Source organism: Symphalangus syndactylus, chromosome 11 (assembly GCF_028878055.3).
Source record: "Symphalangus syndactylus isolate Jambi chromosome 11, NHGRI_mSymSyn1-v2.1_pri, whole genome shotgun sequence".
In the NCBI taxonomy this organism is placed as follows: domain Eukaryota; kingdom Metazoa; phylum Chordata; class Mammalia; order Primates; family Hylobatidae; genus Symphalangus; species Symphalangus syndactylus.
Genome location: NC_072433.2, coordinates 67,735,610 through 67,755,392, shown reverse-complemented (window position 1 = coordinate 67,755,392; position 19,783 = coordinate 67,735,610). Strand labels below are relative to the sequence as shown.

General features: G+C 45.0%; 1 protein-coding gene across 3 annotated transcripts in view; it reads left to right on the top strand.

Moving 5' to 3' along the window:
• SERINC5 (serine incorporator 5) overlaps positions 1-19,783 on the top strand; it is a 189,306-nt gene that overhangs the window by 83,098 nt on the left and 86,425 nt on the right. For all 3 annotated transcript variants that reach the window (XM_055298359.2, XM_063612191.1, XM_055298358.2), the window contains exon 2: positions 9,593-9,760. In XM_055298359.2, coding sequence (XP_055154334.1) covers positions 9,593-9,760 — 168 coding nt within the window. The remainder of the gene's footprint in view (positions 1-9,592; positions 9,761-19,783) is intronic.

Genomic DNA, 19,783 nt, shown 5'->3' with positions numbered 1-19,783 from the left:
TCTATTACCTTGGTACTACAACCTCCCAGCATGCCCAGGAACACCTGAGTTCTAACAGCTTGGTCAGCTTCAATATTTGAGCAACTTCCCCACTATGCCCCATCCTACTGCCATTTATTAAGGAACAGTATTATAATTTTTGTAGCTCACAGAAAACTCTTAATGTCTTTCCTTAGCTTTGCTGGGTGACCTGTATTTCCAGAAGCAGGAAAAGGGACTGAATGACGGGTGGTGTTACACTTCCTTTTATGGTTTGGACTTAGTTTAGACACATGAAAGCCAGCTTGGCTGTCCAGCCCCATTGAGGAGCAAGTCCTTCAGAATAGTTGGTTTCCATGTGGCCGAGGGGTTCATACTCCCCCAAACTCAAGCACTGAAGCTAAAAAATGTGACCCACATTTGGGATCATTCTTGTGACAGAAGTGTCCTAAGCACTTATTTGCTTAGGATACTTCTTTCATTCCTAAGTGAAATGAAGGTAACAGAACGTATGTGCTGCCTGGGCCATTGTTGTGAATATGAGTGAGCACACTGCTGTATGTGAGCTGGTACCATGCAGAACATAGACCATGCAGCAATAGAGTGATGCTTACATTACCTGTGTGTCAGCTAAAGAAAAATCAGGCTTTCAAATCAACTTAGTTTATTCAGAAGTCTTGCTGAAGCTTGCAACCTGTGATAATCTTTCAGAGAGTTTCTGTTAGACTGCTCCAAGGCAGAGTTTCAGCCCACAGTTTATAGACAGGTGATGGCGGCTCTTCCAGTGCTCAGAAGTTACAACAGATGTGCTCGAAGTTAGAGCAAGATCTCATCAAGGTTTGGGTGCAAGAGTTCGTGCGGTTATAGATGATAGAGACATAGTCATTAATCCTGTCAGACATGTACAGAAAGAGGCGAGGGCTAGGGTCATTGAACTTAATCTGATTCAGGCAAGAGACTAGGGAACCTGTGCTGTGTGCTGCTGATCATCTTCAGGGCGTTCTCCTGGAGGGCTGCACTCAGAGTCAGGGGCTTTGTGGAATTCTGCCGGTAAGGGATTTTGTAAAATTCTGCAGGCAAGCAGAAAAGCAAACGTGGCTTCTTAACATTTGCCATTTTGTCTCACGTGTGCTTGAAGAGCTTACCACTGCTCCACTTTTTTTTTTTTTTTGAGACGGAGTCTCGCTCTGTCCCCCAGGCTGGAGTGCAGTGGCGCGATCTCGGCTCACTGCAAGCTCCGCCTCCCGGGTTCACGCCATTCTCCTGCCTCAGCCTCTCCGAGTAGCTGGGACTACAGGCGCCCGCCACCACGCCCGGCTAATTTTTTGTATTTTTAGTAGAGATGGGGTTTCACCGTGGTCTCGATCTCCTGACCTCGTGATCCGCCCGCCTCGGCCTCCCAAAGTGCTGGGGTTACAAGCGTGAGCCACCGCGCCCGGCTCCACTTTTTAGTTCTGGCTTCTCCTTTTGGTGCTTTTCTCTCCTCCTTGCTGTGGGGTTAACTCATCATGCTTGCCTATTGCAGTGTGTTTTTCAACATCTAAGAAGTTACGGATGCTAAGGATATCCAGTTACCTCTTGCAGGGTTGACAGGAGTGTGGTGTGATGCCACCATGCTATCTTTCCATGCCTGTGGCAGATGGTACTCAGTGATCATTGCACTTTCCCTGCTGAGACATTCAGGCTTAAGAATCCTCCTCAGCACAGAGTTTCAGGCAGCCGCTGCCCATCCGTTGGATGTGAGATGAAACCTGTTGATCTACCACCCGTTGTCTACCTGGGCTCCTTCGACTTACAGGTGATGACAACTAAGACCCAGAAGGGCAGGTCACTTCGCTAGAGTTGAGACCAGGTTCTCTGGTTCTCCCCAGCAGTTTATCCTCTTGGTTGCTGTGGCTTAAGAACCTGGTAGTCAGGCCTTTGGAACTGTGAAAGTAAAACGTGAGAGAGGGAGACAGAGACCCTTTTATGATTAAGGTACATGTGTTGTGTGTGTGTGCATGCCGATTTTGTAATATGTTTGGCCTTCTTGTTGCCAGCTGGAAATTCTAGGTGATGAAGGTATTGTGCTTTTTAATTTAACAGAAGAAGTACTTGGGAAGTTACTACCAGCCCTAGTTCATGTTTCTGTGAGCATTTCCTCACACACCTAGATCAATCCTTGGAAGGACCATCTGTGCCCAAGGCCGGTGCAGAGGACAGAGAGGGAGACATATTTATTTTTTGTAGTATGTGTGTGTGTTGCGGGGCTGGTCCTTCATTGGAGAAGAAAAAGAACAGTAAGTGGGAGGCCCAGCTTCAGGTAAGATAAGCAAGAGCCAGCTTATCCTTTCATTTTGATTCTTTGGCCCGGCAAGGACAAAGCACCTCTTATTTAGAAAAGCGTTTGCCATTCCTGCGGTTGGAGGGAGGATGTGCCAGGCTTTTGGAAAGATTTTCCTTTGCAGTATGTTTGCGGGAGGGGAAGCTTCTTCAGAAGGGAAAAGCCCAACATACAGCAATACCACATTTGCAAATGCTTTTATATCACTATCGTTCAACTTAGTTGCTTTTATTTTATTTTATTTTATTTTATTTCTTTTTTGCGACAGGATCTCTGTGGCCTAGACCAGAGTGCAATGGTGCAACCTCTGCTCACTGCAGCCTCGACCTGTGGTCCCAGCTATTTGGGAGGCAATCCTCCTGCCTGAGCCTCCCAATAGCTGGGACCACCGGCATGCACCACCGTGCCTGGCTAATTTTTGTATGTTTTGTAGAGATGGGGTCTTGCCATGTTGCCCCGGCTGGGCTGAAAATCCTGAGCTCAAGTGATCCGCCTGCCCAGTGCTGGGTGCCTCCCAAAGTGCTGGGATTACAGGCGTGAGCCACCACGTGCCATTTACTTTTCTCAAGGAGTCAGTTTTCTTCATTTTTTAACTGTAAGAGTAATGCGTGCACATGGTAAAAACCCAACCAGGAGAGCAGAACAATAAGTATAATGGATGTCCCCTGTTCTTCCCCACATCTAGGCCTGTTCCTCGGGTAGTCAGTGTTAGTGGTCTTATATCCACACATATGTGTATGTACATAGATATGAAATAGCAGGGCGTACTGCCTGTGTTAGTTGGCTGGGGCCACCATAACAAAGTAACACTGACTGGGTGGCTTACCCAGCAGAAATTCAGCTTCTCACTTGTGGAGGCCAGAAGTCCAAGAGCGAGGTGTGTGCAGGGTCACTTTCTTCTGAGGCCTCTCTCCTTGGCTTGTACATGGCCACCGTGTTGCTGTGCTGTCCCTGTGTGTGTGTCCTCCTCTTCTTAGAAGCAGTCCTGTTGGATTAGGGACCACCCCAGTGGTTGTATGTAACTTTTAAATACCTTTTTTGTTGAGAGAGACAGAGTCTGGCTCTGTCACCCAGGCTGGAGTGCAGTGGCGCGATTTCGGCTCACTATAACCTCCACCCCCCAGGTTCAAGCAATTCTTGTGCCTCAGCCTCCTCAGAAGCTGGGACTGCAGGCATGTGCCACCATGCGTGGCTAATTTTTGTATTTTTAGTAGAGACGGGGTGTCGCCATGTTCGCCAGGCTGGCCAGGCTGGCCTCGAACTCCTGGCCTCAAGCAGTCCACTCGCTTTGGGAGTTGGGATTACATGCGTGATCCACTGCGCCTGGCCTAACCTTAATTACCTTTTTAAAGGCCCTATCTGCAAATACAGTCACTTTCTGAGGTACTAGGGGTTAGTACTTCAACATATGAATTTTAGGGGACACAGTTTAGCCTAACACACCTGAGGTATTGTTTTAAAAAATATTTCATTGTATAGGTCGTAATTCATTTTACTAGTCCCTGGGTAGCTGGAAAATAAGGCTGCTTCTAGTGTTTGTTATGAACAGCCTCATACCTAAATCTCTGTGTCTTTTTGGAAATGTATCTGTGAGAGGAGTTTCTGGAAGGATTGCAAGCATTGCCCTCTGAAGATATTGTTGGACTCCCTTTTGCATGTGTGAATGTTACTTCCTGTGGAGGAGGAGAGTGTGCAGTATCTACAAATTAACACCCTTAGTATTCTCTGTGATTCAGTGCTTGTGTGGGAAATCGAGTACAGCACGCAGTTATGAACTTGGTCCCATGGAGGGGATTGCCAGCCACTGTGCGTGAGGAGTGTTGCCACTGTAGTAACTTCACCACGCATTATTCAGCCAACGTCCATTTACTGAGCCGTTGGGGGGCAGGCACTGTTTTGTTCATTTAGTTATTTATATTTTAAAAAAATAGGCTTAGGTGTTTTTTAGAGCAGTTTTAGGTTCACAGCACAATTAAGAGGAAGATACACAGTTCCCATATACCTCCCCTCCCCACTCGTACCGCCTCCCCCATTATCAGCACCTCCCACCAGACTGGTACATTTGTTAGAATCGATGAACCTACCTTGACACATCACTACCACCTAAAGTCCATGGTTTACATTAGCATTCCCTCTTGGCGTTGTATATCCTATATTTATGTTTTTTATATGCTGTAACTTTTTCAGTAAAAGCCTTATGCCCTCTTGGAGCCAGGGGTAACGAAACCCTGGCACTTCTCTCCAAGCTTGTGAAAGCACCAGTAGTTCCAGCCAGGAATTGATTTTTCCAGTTTTGAAAGTGAGTGACATGCTCAGTGTCTTAACCCTGTAGGTGGCAGAGGCTGGATGTGAACCCATTTTATTCAAAGGTATGCTCCTCCAGAAACAAGTGTTCAGTCAGCAGGGCTGTGAGATTTCCCTAGATGCTAACACAAATGTTTCTTTTACGGATACTGTTTTGAATTTCCACCTGGTGTGTATATCAATGTGTAGCTCAAGATAATGTGCTTAAACCCTTAATTATTAGCATAGTTTACTTTGATAAATCACTTTTGGGCTAGTAGAGAAAGGCTAGTCCATTTTAATATTCGGAATGTGTATGTATAGGTACACATACATATAGACACATATATATGTACATATGTATATTTGTAATACTATAGCACTGTATAGAGTAAGAGTGAAAATGAAATTTGGAAAATCAGATCTATACAATGGCATATGACTTTAATGACAGAATAGGGTTAAACCAATATGGCCTTCTTTTTATATTTTCCACAATCATGTCCCTTCTGTTGCTATTTGTCTGCCTTTAGATGATCAGTTCCAATTAGGCTCACAGTGATGTTTGTATCTGTTTATTTTTCCCTCTGTGGAGATAATAGTAAGTTTAAATGTTGATTCAGCTGTGGGAATGTTTTATTGTGGGAGACATTAACTGTTTCCAAAATACTTATTTTCCCAAATAGAATAAGTATTTTGTTGATCACATTTGAACTTGAAATACAGTGAGAGGTCGCCGGGCACCGTGGCTTATGCCTGTAATCCCAGCACTTTATGGGAGGCCAAGACGGCGGATCACGAGGTCAGGAGTTCGAGACCATCCTGGCCAACATAGTGAAACCCCATTTCTACTAAAAATGCAAAAAATTAGCCAGGCATGGTGGCAGGCGCCTGTAGTCCCAACTACTCAGGAGGCTGAGGCAGGAGAATGGCATGAACCCAGGAGGCGGAGCTTGCAGTGAGCCGAGATCGCGCCACTGCACTCCAGCCTGGGCGACAGAGCGAGACTCTGTCTTAAAAAAAAAAAAAAAAAAAAAATATATAATATATATATATATATATATATATATATATACACACACACACACACAGTGAAAGGTTATCTAAGACCACATGGTAACAGAGAGTTAGCAACCAGCCAGGCGTGGTATCATGGTGTCCTGTGCTTGTAGTCCCAGCTAAGGCTGAGGCAGGAGCATTACTTGAGCCCAGGAGTTTGAGGCCAGTCTGTGTAACACAATGAAACTCTGTCTCTTAAAAAACAAAACAAAACAAAACAAAACAGCAATCAGTGAAGGACGCAGTTAGGAAAGGGTTCAGGAGGCAGGACCCAGAGAAAAGCCAGCTAAAGCAGTGGGAGGGGACAGTGGTATGTGTGTGTGTTTAAAATTGGGGCATGTGAGTGGAAAGAGGTCAGTAAAATCAGAGATTGAGAACATCAGTGAAGGAATTGTAAAGGAAAGTGGCCCATAAAACACCCATACATGCAGTAATGTTAGGATACCACTTGTGTATTCTCTTATCTCAGCCCGAGTAGAATGTCTTCTTTTACAAAGCAGTGGCTTAGTTTTGTGAGTCAAGAAGAATCTGGAGGAAGCTGGCTTGGAAAATTGGACGTAAGATGGAGAGAGTTGGTTAGGAAAAATTTGTAGTGATGAAACAGTAGAGAATGACAAAGGGCTCAAACAATGACAGTCTCATGAAGTAGATGAGATAACTAGGGAAATGACTGTGATTCCACGATCTGTCATACCATTATGGTATGTTGTCTTACCCATATGCCTGTGATCTTAGCTCATTGTAAGTGATGTTTATGGTGTAGCATTCTAATTGATGCTTGTTTTGAAGCCTTGCAGAGTCTCAAACTTCCTTCCAAATCATTATCAAAAGATTGAATTGTTGGGCTTTAGGTTTATATAGAGTATAGTGTTAATACATACAAATTTTATTGTAATTTGCAGTTTATGGTAATTTCTTGTAGCATTCCCTGTTTGCTTAACAGGGACTCCTTTCTGGCGCCAGTTGTGTCTGATAAGGTTATCCAAGAGACCATGTAGTACTTCTGCCACCTCCACTTTATAATGAGAAGTCTTGAGGCTTTTTTTTTTTTTTTGCACACCATCACACCTGGCTAATGTTTTGTTTTTGTTTTTTTTTTTTAGTAGAGACGAGGTTTCACCGTGTTGGCCAGGATGGTCTTGATCTCCTGACCTCACAATCCGCCTGCCTCGGCCTCCCAAAGTGCTGGGATTACAGGTGTGAGCCACCGTGCCTGGCTGAGTCTTGAGTTTTTAAAGGATAAATAACTTGCTTGTAGTCCACAGCTAGTAGGTGGCAAAGCCAGGCCAGAAACCCAGCCAAGCTTTGAGCTTGAGCTTTTAATCACCATACTCTATTACCCTATGGCTTACTAAAGATCCCAAAGAAAAGATGTGTATGCTGTTAGTGGTATAGCAGGAGCTCTGTGCTCCTCTGGGCCCACGTCCTACTCATTAACCTAAAAAGCTTACCATTTGGGGCATGAAGCTCTGGTAGAAATGCAGTGTAAAAGGCACCCGTTTCTTTTGAGCTTCAAGTTACATACTCTCATTATTTCCTACAAGGGTGGATGGCTGCAGGCCTTTTCCATCCCAGCACCCTAGGTGCTTGTACATTCATCCTTAGGCTCATGGATTTTGACAGGTTCCTTTTGAAACCATCTAGGATTGATGGTCATGTTGTCTGAGGTGTTATCCAAGCCCGTTGTCTCACGACCAAGAAAAGTAAGGATTAATGTGAACACAAGGGTGAAGTTGGAGTGAATGAAGAAAGCTCTGTGCAATGGAAAGGAGGACCTGAGTGGGTCGCTGTTTTTACAGTTGAATCTGAAAGCTTTTATGAGAAACTCCCCTCATCTCTGTAGCTGTTTGCATAACTTCCCTTATCTGTGAAGCTGTCTGTGTAAATCTCCTTATCTGTGCAGACATGGGCATGTGTTGGGTAAACACAAAGTGCAGCTCCTCATTTGTATAACTGTGTTTTAGATAAGCCTCCCCCTGCACCTCCCCACTCCCTGTGCAAGTTCCCACGGAGCCCACCGTGTATGTGCCTGAGAAGGAGAGGAAACTTTTCCCTGGGAGCCTGCTAATCACACAAAGAACAAAAGGCTTTTATGCTGGGCCCTGCTTTCTTATCAGTGCAGCTGCAGTTTAATTTTTCCCCAGGCAGCTCTATTTGTACGTGTACCTGTGATTTTTCAGGCTGTTTCTCTGAGGACTAGCCTTAAGTGTCTGCCTAACTGATTTTTCCTTTTCTTCTCCCTCACTTTCTTGGGCCCAACTTTTTGTTTTTCATGTTCTTCCCACTTTGTTTACCAGTTCTTGGCTTCTTCTCTTGCTCTTAGCTGATTCTAGAAATCTTTTTGTCTGAGAGTCATGATTATAATACTTCAGATGAACTGTGCCTTTTCTGTGTAATAATTGGGCATCTCCCAAACCATTGATGGTTGTCATTAAAGATAGCACCAGAACAATTCTGATGAAAGCTTTGTTCACACACTGAACTGTTCCTGCATGTTCTATGGTCAAGGTACCTGGGAAGAATGGTCATCTTGTAGCTTGGAAGGTCGACCTGCAGAAGGCCTGGATGAATACGTTGGTAAAGTGGTGTGACTCAGTACAGGACACCAACTGGGCACCCCACAATTTAATTCAATTCTGACACTAACTACCTAGAATTTGCACAGACCTCACAGGTTAAGGGCTCGGTTCCACAAGACTTTTCCCATTTCAGATGACAGTTGCAAATCCAGGCCTTCCATACTTCTGACTGACCAGCTATAAATCAGGAGTTCCCAGGACCCCCTCTTTAAGTTCAATAATTGGCTAGAACGGATCACAAAACTCACCAAAACTCTTTACTGGAGATTACCAGTTTATTATAAACGATACAAATGAACAGCCAGATGAAGAGGTATACAGGGCACTGTCCAGAAGGGTCCCAAGCGCCAGAGCATCGTTCCCATGGAGTTGGGATGCACCACCCTCCTGGCACATGGATGCGTTCACCAAACTGGAAGCTCTGAATCCCATTGATTAGGGTTTTTATGGAGGCACTGTTATGTACATGCGGCTGATTAAATCATGGGCTATTGGTAATTAGCTCAGTCTTCAGTCCCCGCCCAGGTGTGTGATCCTGAAAGTTCCAACCCTCTAAACCACATGGCTGGTTCCACTGATAACCAGCCTTCCATCCTGAAGCTATCTAGGGGCCCAGGAAGAGTTGCCTCATTAGTACAAGCTCTGGTATGATTGAAAAGAGCATTAGTAATGAAATACTCTCCTGTTAACCTCTGTCACTCAGGAAATTCCAGAAGTTTTAGAAGCTCTTGCACCAGACCAAATTTTATATATATATATATGTAGAGTAATGGCAAAAACCACAATTACTTTTGCAGCAACCTAATATGATTGTTTTCTTTTTTCCTGGTCATGTTTTTCTTGGAGACAGCCTCCCAAGTAGCTGGGACTACAGGTTTGTGCCACCATGCCTGGCTAATTAAAGAAAAAATTTTTTGTAAGAGATGGGGTCTTGCTGTGTTGCCCAGGCTGATCTTCAAACTCCTGGGTTCAAGCGATCTTCTTACCTTGATCTCCCACAGCTCTGGGATTAAAGGTGTGAATCACTGCATTGGGCCTTATTAAAAAAATACATATATATGTCTGTGAGTGTGTGTGTGTGTGTGTGTGTATATATATATGTATATATAAAATACACATTAGATATAGACTGTCTCTAAATATATGTAAATACACACACACACACACACACACACACACACACATATATATACACATTTAGAGACAGGTTCTTGCTATGTTGCCCAGGCTAGACTTGAGCTCTCGTCTCAAGTGATCCTCCAGCCGCCTGAGTAGCAGGGACTCCAGATGTGTACCACAGTGCCTGGCCATGTTTCTTATTCTGTCACAGTATCATGCTCTAAGCGGATGCCTTCTGTTCCTTTTCTAGCTGGCCTGCTGCTGTGGGTCTGCAGGCTGCTCTCTCTGCTGTGATTGCTGCCCCAGGATTCGGCAGTCCCTGAGCACCCGCTTCATGTACGCCCTCTACTTCATTCTGGTCGTCGTCCTCTGCTGCATCATGATGTCAACAACCGTGGCTCACAAGATGAAAGAGCACGTAAGTTTGTCTGTGTTCAGCTCGTCCTATTTCTGATGTTTGATGAGGGTATGTGGGAAACACATGATTTAGAGGATGGGGCCCATGTACCCCCATGTGTTTTGGGGTGTACCTGGTTTCCTTGAACCCTCCTGAAGCCTGCTCTATGATTTCCGGGATCCAATGCCTTCTGGCTAAACAGGAAAACCAATCAACAGTTTGATCTTTAGTAGTAGTGTAGATGCTATCTGATGCTTTTGGTGGAGAATTCTTATTTTAATTTTTAAATTTTAAAATATTTGTGTAGATTCGTGGGGTACAAGTGCAATTTTGCTATGTTAATATATTACCTTGTGGTGAAGTCAGGGCCTTCGGTGCATCCATCCCGGGAATAACACACGTTGTAACCACCAGGCAACCTCTCATCATCCACCCCCTTCCCAGCCCCACAGCCCCTGAGTCTCCATTGTCTATCATTGTCCGTCATTGGACACATCATGGACACATCATTGTCCATCACAATCATCTGTTTATGTCAGACGATTGTGTGTTTTATCTTGGAATTGTTTATAGCTGTTCCTGATGAAATATGCCATCTTTTCTGGTACACTTCTGTCCTTTTCCCTTGTCATAGGATGGCTGCCAGGATTTCTTTCTTCTTTTTTTTTTGAGACAGAGTTTTGCTCTTGTCACCCAGGCTAGAGTGCAGTGGCGTGATCTTGGCTCACTGCAACCTCCACCTCCCAGGTTCAAGTGATTCTTCTGCCTCAGCCTCCCTAGTAGCTGGGATTACAGGTGCCCCCCACCACGGCCATCTAATTTTTGTATTTTTAGTAGAGGCAGGGTTTCACCATGTTGGCCAGGCTGGTCTTGAACTCCTGACCTCAAGTGATCTACCTGCCTTGGCCTCCCAAAAGCGTTGGGATTACAGGCGTGAGCCACTGTGCCTGGCCGCCTGCCAGGATTTCAAATAGCAGCTGAAACACTTAATTTGGCCTATATAGGAAGTATAATAAAGTTTAGATATTTTCACAAATAATGGAGAATGCGCTATGGGGCATTTCCCACCTTTCTGGACAGGTTACTTGTAGGGTGAGTGGTGTCTTCATGGGTGAGGTGGATTTTCGGCCATTCTTTGGTCAGTGTATACAGAAGTAGGCCTGGTGTGTGATGCTGATGGAGATACATGTGGGACCTCGTTTTCTTGAATTTCCCTTTTTCCCCCATAGTGGTCCCCCTGGGGATTTTGAGAGAGCCCAAGAAATAACACATATGTCTCCTAGGTTCTAAGCAAATTGACAAAAAAGACTAAGATGTCAGCAGGTTGCCAAACATCACCTTTGTTCCTCATAAAACCGATGTGAGGCTCTGTGGCTCGTATTTTCAGGGAAGCAGGCTTTTACTGAACCCCTAAATGACTCAGACTTACCCAGCAGGGCACCATCAGTGCCCGGGAAGGGCAGACTTTTTTGCAAGGGCGCAGTTTGCCAGGAAGAGAGAGCAGCAGGCGCGTTCCCTTGGGGCAGCTCTTACTCTAGAGATAGAGGGAGAGGAAAGTCTTGCTATCCAAATGCCATTTCCCCTTACAAACTGACCACTCCGTACTGCATCTTCCCAGCTGAACAAGTGAGGAGGCAGAGGGAAGTCTGGAGCAGGCTCTGATGGAGCTGCCCACAGTAGGGATGACATTGCCCAGAGCAACACCTGAGCAAACGTTTGCCCCAGCCTGTGCTGAAACTAGGGCTATTTTATTTTTTTTATTGATTGATTGATTTTTTTGTGGGGAGGTGGTGGATGGAGTCTTGCTCTGTTGCCCAGGCTGGAGTGCAATGGTGCGATCTCAGCTCACTGCAGCCTCCGCCTCCCAGGTTCAAGCAATTCTCCCACCTCAGCCTCCCAAGTAGTTGGGATTACAGGCATGTGCCACCACGCCTGGCTAAATTTTTGTATCTTTCTTTAGTAGAGATGGGGTTTCACCATGTTGGCTGGGCTGGTCTGGAACTCCTGACCTCAAGTGATCTGCCCGCCTCGGCCTCCTAAAGTGCTGGGATTACATGCGTGAGCCACCATGCCTGGCCTGAAACTAGGGCTATTTTAAATACACTCAGGTATTTCAAAACAACCATTTTCTTAACAGCACTTCGTATATTCTTATTCATTAAGGTAGGCCCTCTGAAGCTTTCTGTTGCATAGTGCTTTTATAATTGTGGTTGTATGGTCTTGGATATAGTGGATACTACAGTGAAATTTGGGTTCCCCTCTGACTGCTTGAAACATTGGCTCTTTCCTCAGTAAGGCACTGTAGTGTGAGCCGTGGGGTGTTCACACTTGCGAGAAATGGAGCTTATAATTCAGAAGAGAAGTGATGAAGTCTTTTTTTGTTTTCTTTTCTTTTTTTTTTTTTTTGAGACGGAGTCTCACTCTGTTGCCCAGGCTGGAGTGCAGTGGTGTGATCTAGGCTCACTGCAAGCTCCACCTCTTGGGTTCACGCCATTCTCCTGCCTCAGCCTCCCGAGTAGCTGGGACTACAGGCACCCGCCACTACGCCCGGCTTATTTATTTTTTTTTTTTTTTGTATTTTTTAGTAGAGACGGGGTTTCACCGTGTTAGCCAGGATGGTCTCGATCTCCAGACCTCATGATCCACCTGCCTCAGCCTCCCAAAGTGCTGGGATTACAGATGTGAGCCACTGCGCCCAGCCAAAGTTATAAAGTCTTCTGAGGCCTAAAACAAGGCAGAAATTAATAAGAGTCTCAGTCTGTTGCCCAAGCTAGAGTGCAGTGGCACAATCATGGCTCTCTGCAGCCTTGACCTCCCAGGCTCAATCGATCCTCCTGCCTTAGCCTTCTGAGTAATTGGGACTACAGGTGTGAGCCACCATGCTGGCTAGTTTTTCTATCTGAAAGCATAGGTTTTAACTCTTATTCTGAGCGTCCACTTAATCTCCCATGTACTACTTGTGTTTTTTTTTAAGTAATACAGTATTCTCTTTGTAAATTCAACAAGCTCGAATTTCTAAATCCATTCAGGTGGCTTGATGATCCACTGTGGTACTATGGTGGGGACTCTGGTGTGCACTGGATGTAGTGTGATCCCTGCTCTTAATAAGTTTCTGTTCTTTAATAGAATTAAGCCCTGCATCCAAAAAACAAAATCTGTTACTATACAAATAGATAGTATCCTACAGTAGTGAATTTATTGAGACGTTAGAGGGAGAGATAATTTGGGAGCCATTGGTATGTGTTTTAGGACATGAATTTCATAATGACAATATTAACACCTGATTACCATCCAAGTAACCTGCCCCATGAAACAGTTCCTAGCAATTCTAGTCAGTATTTATGCTTTCTGACTGTTAACGGAACATTTGAGAAACAGAAGATGTTCACTGGTGTTGCTAGGAAAGGCTTCGTGAAATAAGTGACTTGTATGAGTAATAATAACTATTTTAATAGTTAATTATTGAGTGATACCACGTGTCAGGTTTTATTCTGAGCACTTTACCTGTATTTTCTTACTCCATCAGCACTGTACTCACCTGGACAGTAGGTACTAGCATTACCCCTGCCCTACAGATGGGGAAACCGAAACATCCAGCCATTCAAGTACCTCACCCAAGGTCTCCAGCTGTTAAACAGTGGAGTTGGGATTTGAACCTGGTCTGAATATGTTCTTAGCTATGAGGCTGTGTGACTAGAGAGGAGGGAGAGGCACGTGGAGAAGGACCGAGAGGAGAGGCGAGGTGAAATGACCACATCTTGCAGGAATTGTAGTGCCAAGGTGAAGTGTTTGAACGTGGTCTATGGCAAGTGGGAAGCCGTTACAGCTTCTAGAGCAGGAGGCTGTATCATGGAAACAGAGGGAGATATTTTGGGAGGTGAGCCTAGAGGTGGTGGTGGCAGTGGGCACAGGGTGACTTACAGTTGGAGAATAGAGAGAGGGAGGAAGAGAGGGAAGAGCAACCCTGATGTCCCTCACAGAGGCTCTTGGAAATGTTTCTATGCCTGTCCCCTGAATGTACCTATTTACAAATGGTTTGGCTGCGTGTCCTGCATAGGGAATGAGATCCTCGTGGGTGAAACCAATCCTTTTCCCGCTTTAGGGCCTCACAAGGGAGCTGGCCATCTGGCCACAAAGTCAGCTTGTTTCATGGCCTATAGAAGAGAGGCTGACCTCATCCTCAGGCGGTGCTTGCGGGCGGGTGTTGAAAGGTCCCCTTGTAGGGACGCACACTGGGCTCCTGCTAGAGTCCTCACCCCCTCTTTGTTGGCCATGGAAGTGCCTGCGACTGTGACTGGAAGAGGAGAAAGAACTGCATGCTTGTAACGGCCTGGATGGGAGTGTGTAAGTGCCTCCTACCCAGCATTCTGCCAGAGTCGCGTGGGCCTTTGGTATGTGTGTTAGGAGCGCAAGGGCAGCTCCCTTGTCAGTTATTTCCAGTTTTTGCCTTGGTTTCAGAATGTGGCCTGTGTTTAAGTTTGAGTAAGAGGGGACTATAAGGGATGCTGGGCCAGACTTTGTCCTCCTTCTTTTCTTTAGGGAAACTCCTCTTTCCCAGGAGAACTTTGGCTCAGAGAAAGCTCGACTGTGCTGGTTGAATAAGGCATGATTCTGTCTTCTCTTGGAGCATTTCCCCATCTCAAAACGTAAGGGCTATTTATTTTGCAGGTCATTCTTGTTATTAACTATGTAATTTAAGCAGGTACACACTCATGAGATTTGATACCTGGGGGATTAAAAATCCATTTTAGAGGGCCGAGTGCAGTGGCTCACACCTGTAATCTCACTTTGGGGGGCTGAGGCAGGCGGATCACAAGGTCAAGAGATCCAGACCATCCTGACCAACATGGTGAAACCCCGTCTCTACTAAAAATACAAAAATCAGCTGGGTGTGCTGGCGTGCGCCTGTAGTCCCAGCTACTCAGGAGGCTGAGGCAGGAGAATTGCTTGAATCCAGGAGGTGGAGGCTGCCGTGAGCCGAGATCCCGGCACTGTGCTCCAGCCTGGCGACAGAGTGACACTCTGTCTCAAAAAAAAAAGTCCATTTTAGAATGTAGAATGCAAAGGGAAAAAAAGTGGGCGAGAAAGTAAAGCCTCCCGACCCAAACTGCTAAGTCAAGGTGTGATGTCTGTGTTTGAGGAAGATTCAGATTTAGGCACCCTGGGAAGCCACATGGGTGTTTGGGGAGGGAGGAGAAAGGAAAGTCTTTATTTCCTAGGGAGTAGGGGCCACTAAAACCTGTACTGGAGAAGGAAGGATGGGTGACCTGTGCAGCCCCCACTTTCTCCCCTGAGAGCTCAATGTGCCAGGCCAATGTAGGAAGAGCCACAGATATTCCCAGCCTGAAACATGTTAGATGTGTTTCCTTCATTCCGCATTACACTCTCCACTCTCTCCCCATCTTCCCCTCAAGCTCCCCAGCCTTAGGCAGCCACTAATCTATTTTGTCTCTGTGGATTTGCCTATTCTAGACATTTCGTATAAATGGAATCATACAGTATATAGCCCTCTGTGTCTGGTTTGTTCTCTCTCTCTCTCTCTCTCTCTCTCTCAGATGGTGTCTTGCTCTGTCTCCCAGGCTGGAATGCAGTGGCACGATCTTCTGCATCAGCCTCCCGAGTAGCTGGGATTACAGGTGCCTGCCACCATGCCCGGCTAATTTTTATAATTTTAGTAGAGACAGGATTTCACCATGTTGGCCAGGCTGGTCTCAACTCCTGACCTCAGGTGATTCGCCTGCCTAGGCCTCCCAAACTGCTGGGATTACAGGCGTGAGCTACCGTGCCCGGCCCACTTAGCATGTTTTTAAGGTTCACACTCAGGTTGTAGCATATGTACTTCATTCCTTTAAGTGGCTAGATAATATTCTGTTCTATGAATATAACATATTTTATTTTACTTTTATTTTTTTTTTTTTGAGATGGAGTTTCACTCTGTTGCCCAGGCTAGAGTGCAGTGGTGTGATCTCAGCTCACAGCAACCCCTGCCTCCCAGGTTCAAGCGATTCTCCTTCCTCGGCCTCCTGAGTAGCTGGGATTACAGGCATGCACTACCAGGCCTGGTTAATTTTTTATATTTTTGGTAGAGACAGGGTTTCACCATGTTGGCTAGACTGGCCTCAAATTCCTGACCTCAAGTGATCTGCCCGCCTTGGCCTCCAAAAGCGTTGGGATTGTAAATATACCTGTAACATATTTTATGTATCCATTTGTCAGTTGATGAACATTTGGGTTGTTTGTACCTTTTGGCTGTTATAAATTATGCCCCTGTGAACATTCTTGTACTGATTTTTGTATGGACATATGTTTTCATTTCTCTTGGGTTTATATCTAGGAACAGAATTGCTGGAATGTGTATTAACTTTAAGCTTTTGAGGAACCGCCATATTGTTTTCCAAAGTAGCTACATCATTTTCCATTCCCACCAGTAGTGTGGGATATTCAGGATGAAGTCATGTATTAAGGCTCACATTTCTCCACACCCTCATCAACGCTTAATGGTACATCTTTTTTTATTTTAGTCGCTATAGTGTGTGTGAGGTGATCATCTCCTCTTTGCCTGTGCCTCTAACACTGCCCTCTGCCCTTCTCATTTGCTTGCTTTCCCCCCGGGGCAGCTTGTTCATTTCTGGCTTTGATCATCCCCATATGTGCATCTGCTTGTAAAAACACCCTTCACTCAGGACAGTGCTGAGGACACTGGTAGATTCTTTCTTCCTGCATCCCCGCTTTTCTAGATCTTGTGCATACTTTTCCCCAGACAGGTCATAAAAGTCTCAGGCTTCCACTCTGCATTCCAGTCAGTCATGGCGATTCGGCCACGCCACCCTCCCTGGTGTTGCATATTACATTTACCTTGTTTGAACTTGGGTAGTTCCCAAATGTCCCCAGCTGCCCTCAGACTTCTTTCTCCAGATAACTTAGCCCGTTAGTTAGGCTGAGCTGAAGGTGCTGTTTGCTACATTTCTCCCAGATGATACCCTATTTCTAAATTCTGGGGTCACCACAGTGTAGTGACTGTAGGTGAATACAGTGGCTACTTCCCTTAAAAACAACTTGAATTTCCAAAGGCTATTCATAAGCACATCTTTTAGTCCATTTACAGTGACATGTTAAAATACTTCAGTGGTTCTTGGAGATGACAGAGTTCTTTGATCCGTTATGTTTGAAACTCTGAAACTGGGGAGATGAGCTACTTTATTTCCTATTTTTAACCTGAAGAATTAAAATAAATATGAAGCCATAATAGTAAATATTCCTTGTGGGAAGCCCTCCTTGTACTGGTTCCAGGGATCCAAAAATGCCTGAAACAAGGCCCCTTAAAGGAGCGAGTTAAAGAGATGAGTGGAAAAAGGCTGCAGCTCATATGTATAGCAAGTGTTCTGCCTTGAGAAGAGACAGCAAATACGTGTGGTGTTAAGTGTTCTACAGAGAAAACAATGATCTTTTTAGGATATAATTTGTTTTATAAATTTATGGGGGTACAAGTGTAATTTTGTTACATTGATATATTGCTTAGGATATAATTTGAATACATTGTTAGAATTTTTTTTTCTTTTTTGAGACAGCGTTTCACTCTTGTTGCCCAGACTGGAGTGCAATGGCATGATCTTGGCTCACCACAACCTCTGCCTCCCGACTTCAAGGGATTCTCCTGCCTCAGCCTCCCGAGTAGCTAGGATTACAGGCATGCACCATCACACCTGGCTGATTTTGTATTTTTAGTAGAGAAAGGGTTTCTCCATGTTGGTCAGGCTGGTCTCGAACTCCCGACCTCAGGTGATCCACCTGCCTCCACCTCCCAAAGTGCTGGGATTACAGGTGTGAGCCACCACACCTGGCCCATTGTTAAGAATTTTTAAAAGCAGAAAAGTCCTAAGTGGTCATCTTAACCAACTGTCGTTTGACAGGTGAGAAGCTGTGGCCCAGGAAGTGAAGTGGCTTGTCAGAACTGAGACACCAGGTATATCTGGGATTAGACCCCAGGGCTGCTGGTCGCCTGGCCAGTGCATCTCCTGTTCGTGCACCTAGGTTTGCTTGTTGGTCAGATATTCACAGAAGTCACAGCAAATGCCTTTTATCAAGCATATCCCTCCTCTGCTTTCTAGACTTTCTTCTGGGTCCAGTGGTAAGAGTATTACTTTTGGAAATAGCGCTGCCTGGGGCCCTCAGCAGCGATCTTAGCTTAGTTACATTTCCCATCTGCCTCCTTCCTGTTGTGATGACCAAAAGCTGAGCTCAAGGGATGATTGTTATTCTGAGGTAGAAAACAGAGGTAGCCACAAAACTAGTATTTATTTATTCAGTGGCTTTGCATGTAAAATAGAACTTGTTTTCAGGTTGTGTTTGGTATAACCATCTTTTTAAAACAAACATCATCAGTGAAAAATATTCCACTTTGATCCAAAATACTGTGCAGTTTGTCCCAATGTAAAATGACAGGTCTTCACGCTGAAGCTGGAGAGTCTGGCTCTTGATTTTCCTTTGATATTTACTGGTTGAATATTCAATGCACACTGTTACCTGAGACCCGCATCAGGGGCTGGCATAGGCACATTGAAGCCTCAAGTAGAACTCTCCATTCTCAGCTTATATGCTTTTGTGTCAGAACAAGTATCAAATTAACAATAACAAGAAAATATTGCTGACCCAGTTATTTGATTCTGGAATGCTTTTTTAAAATCCAGCTGAGATGAAGTGCTTTTCAAAAGTTCTCTTTCTGCGTAGCAACTGAGTTCATGGTACTGTTGTACCTTATGTGTCAAGTTATCAAGGAGGAAGTTTTTGAGATTAAAAGTGGGTTGGCACCATCGAACCTCAAGCCCATTGTAGAACTGAGGGAAAATTCTCACCATGATCTTATAGAATTTTCCTCTGGGAAGCTGGCTTTGAGGTTTTGCCTCTTAAATCCTCTGAGTTCCCTCCCCTCCAAGTTAGGATGACTCTGGAGACATATGCTTCCAAACGGTTTTATCTTGTGGCCTAAATTTCATCCAGACATAACATGTGAGAGAAAGCAGAGTCCCTGTACCCTCCTATGCCTCAGCCATCATTGCTGGGCCTCATCCTCCCCCATACAAGTGGATGTCGGGAAGTGTAGTGGTGGGAAATCGTTTTGTACTGGAGGCAGCAATTTGAACTAATGGATATCCTGCTGAGAGTCTTTTCTTGAGCCTGAACCAAGGACAAAGAGGTTTGATCCTGATCCAGTAATAATGAGCTTGCCAGGAGGCAGCAAATTGGAAACAGTACTTACTGTCCTTGGTCTGTGAGGATCCATTTCCTGCACCTTTGCGGGAGCACCAGGTGTCAGCTGGATCTCTTTTAGGATTGGTCTGGCTATGGACGGGAGAGAATGATAAGATGTGAGAATGAAAGTTTTCCTAACACGTTTTTTTCTGTAATCGTCTGAAGCGTCTGTTAAGCAACTGTCCACAGACAGGCCCTTGGAGTAGCCTGCAGATAAATAGAACAGACAAAAGCGTTGGAAATGAGCATTGTCAGCCATCATAAACATGGGGCTGGAGAGAACAGAGAAATGGCACAACGAAGAGTGGAAGAAGATAAAGTAGCCTCAGAGCGATGGGAATAGGAAACAATGCATAGATATTGTGAAGAGCTGAATCTTGATACTCTGCATAGAAATTTAATAGGATGATTCTGTGACTTGATCAAACTGTAATCCGAGCTCATTCTTCAAAAGTTTAAAAAATTGCCTAGCTGTCATTCTTTCAGATGCAGGTGGCGAGCACCCCGAAAGGTGCTGGGGATTTCAGAGGCGCTGAGTGACACACAGTTATTGTTCCCATAGAGCTGGCCCTCAGGTAGGGGAAAAGAGAGCAGTTTGGCAAGTGTGTCTGGAAGGAGCCAGTGATGCTAGACTGTGTGTGTCTGAAAGCTAAAAATATGTGAACTCCATCAGTGAATATTGGACAGTGGTGTCGGCTCAGATATGACTCGGCTGACCTTCAGGGTCACATGGTAACTCAGGAATGCTCTCTCCCCATTCTGGAGACAGAGCTGAGGTGCCTGGGAGGTTTATAA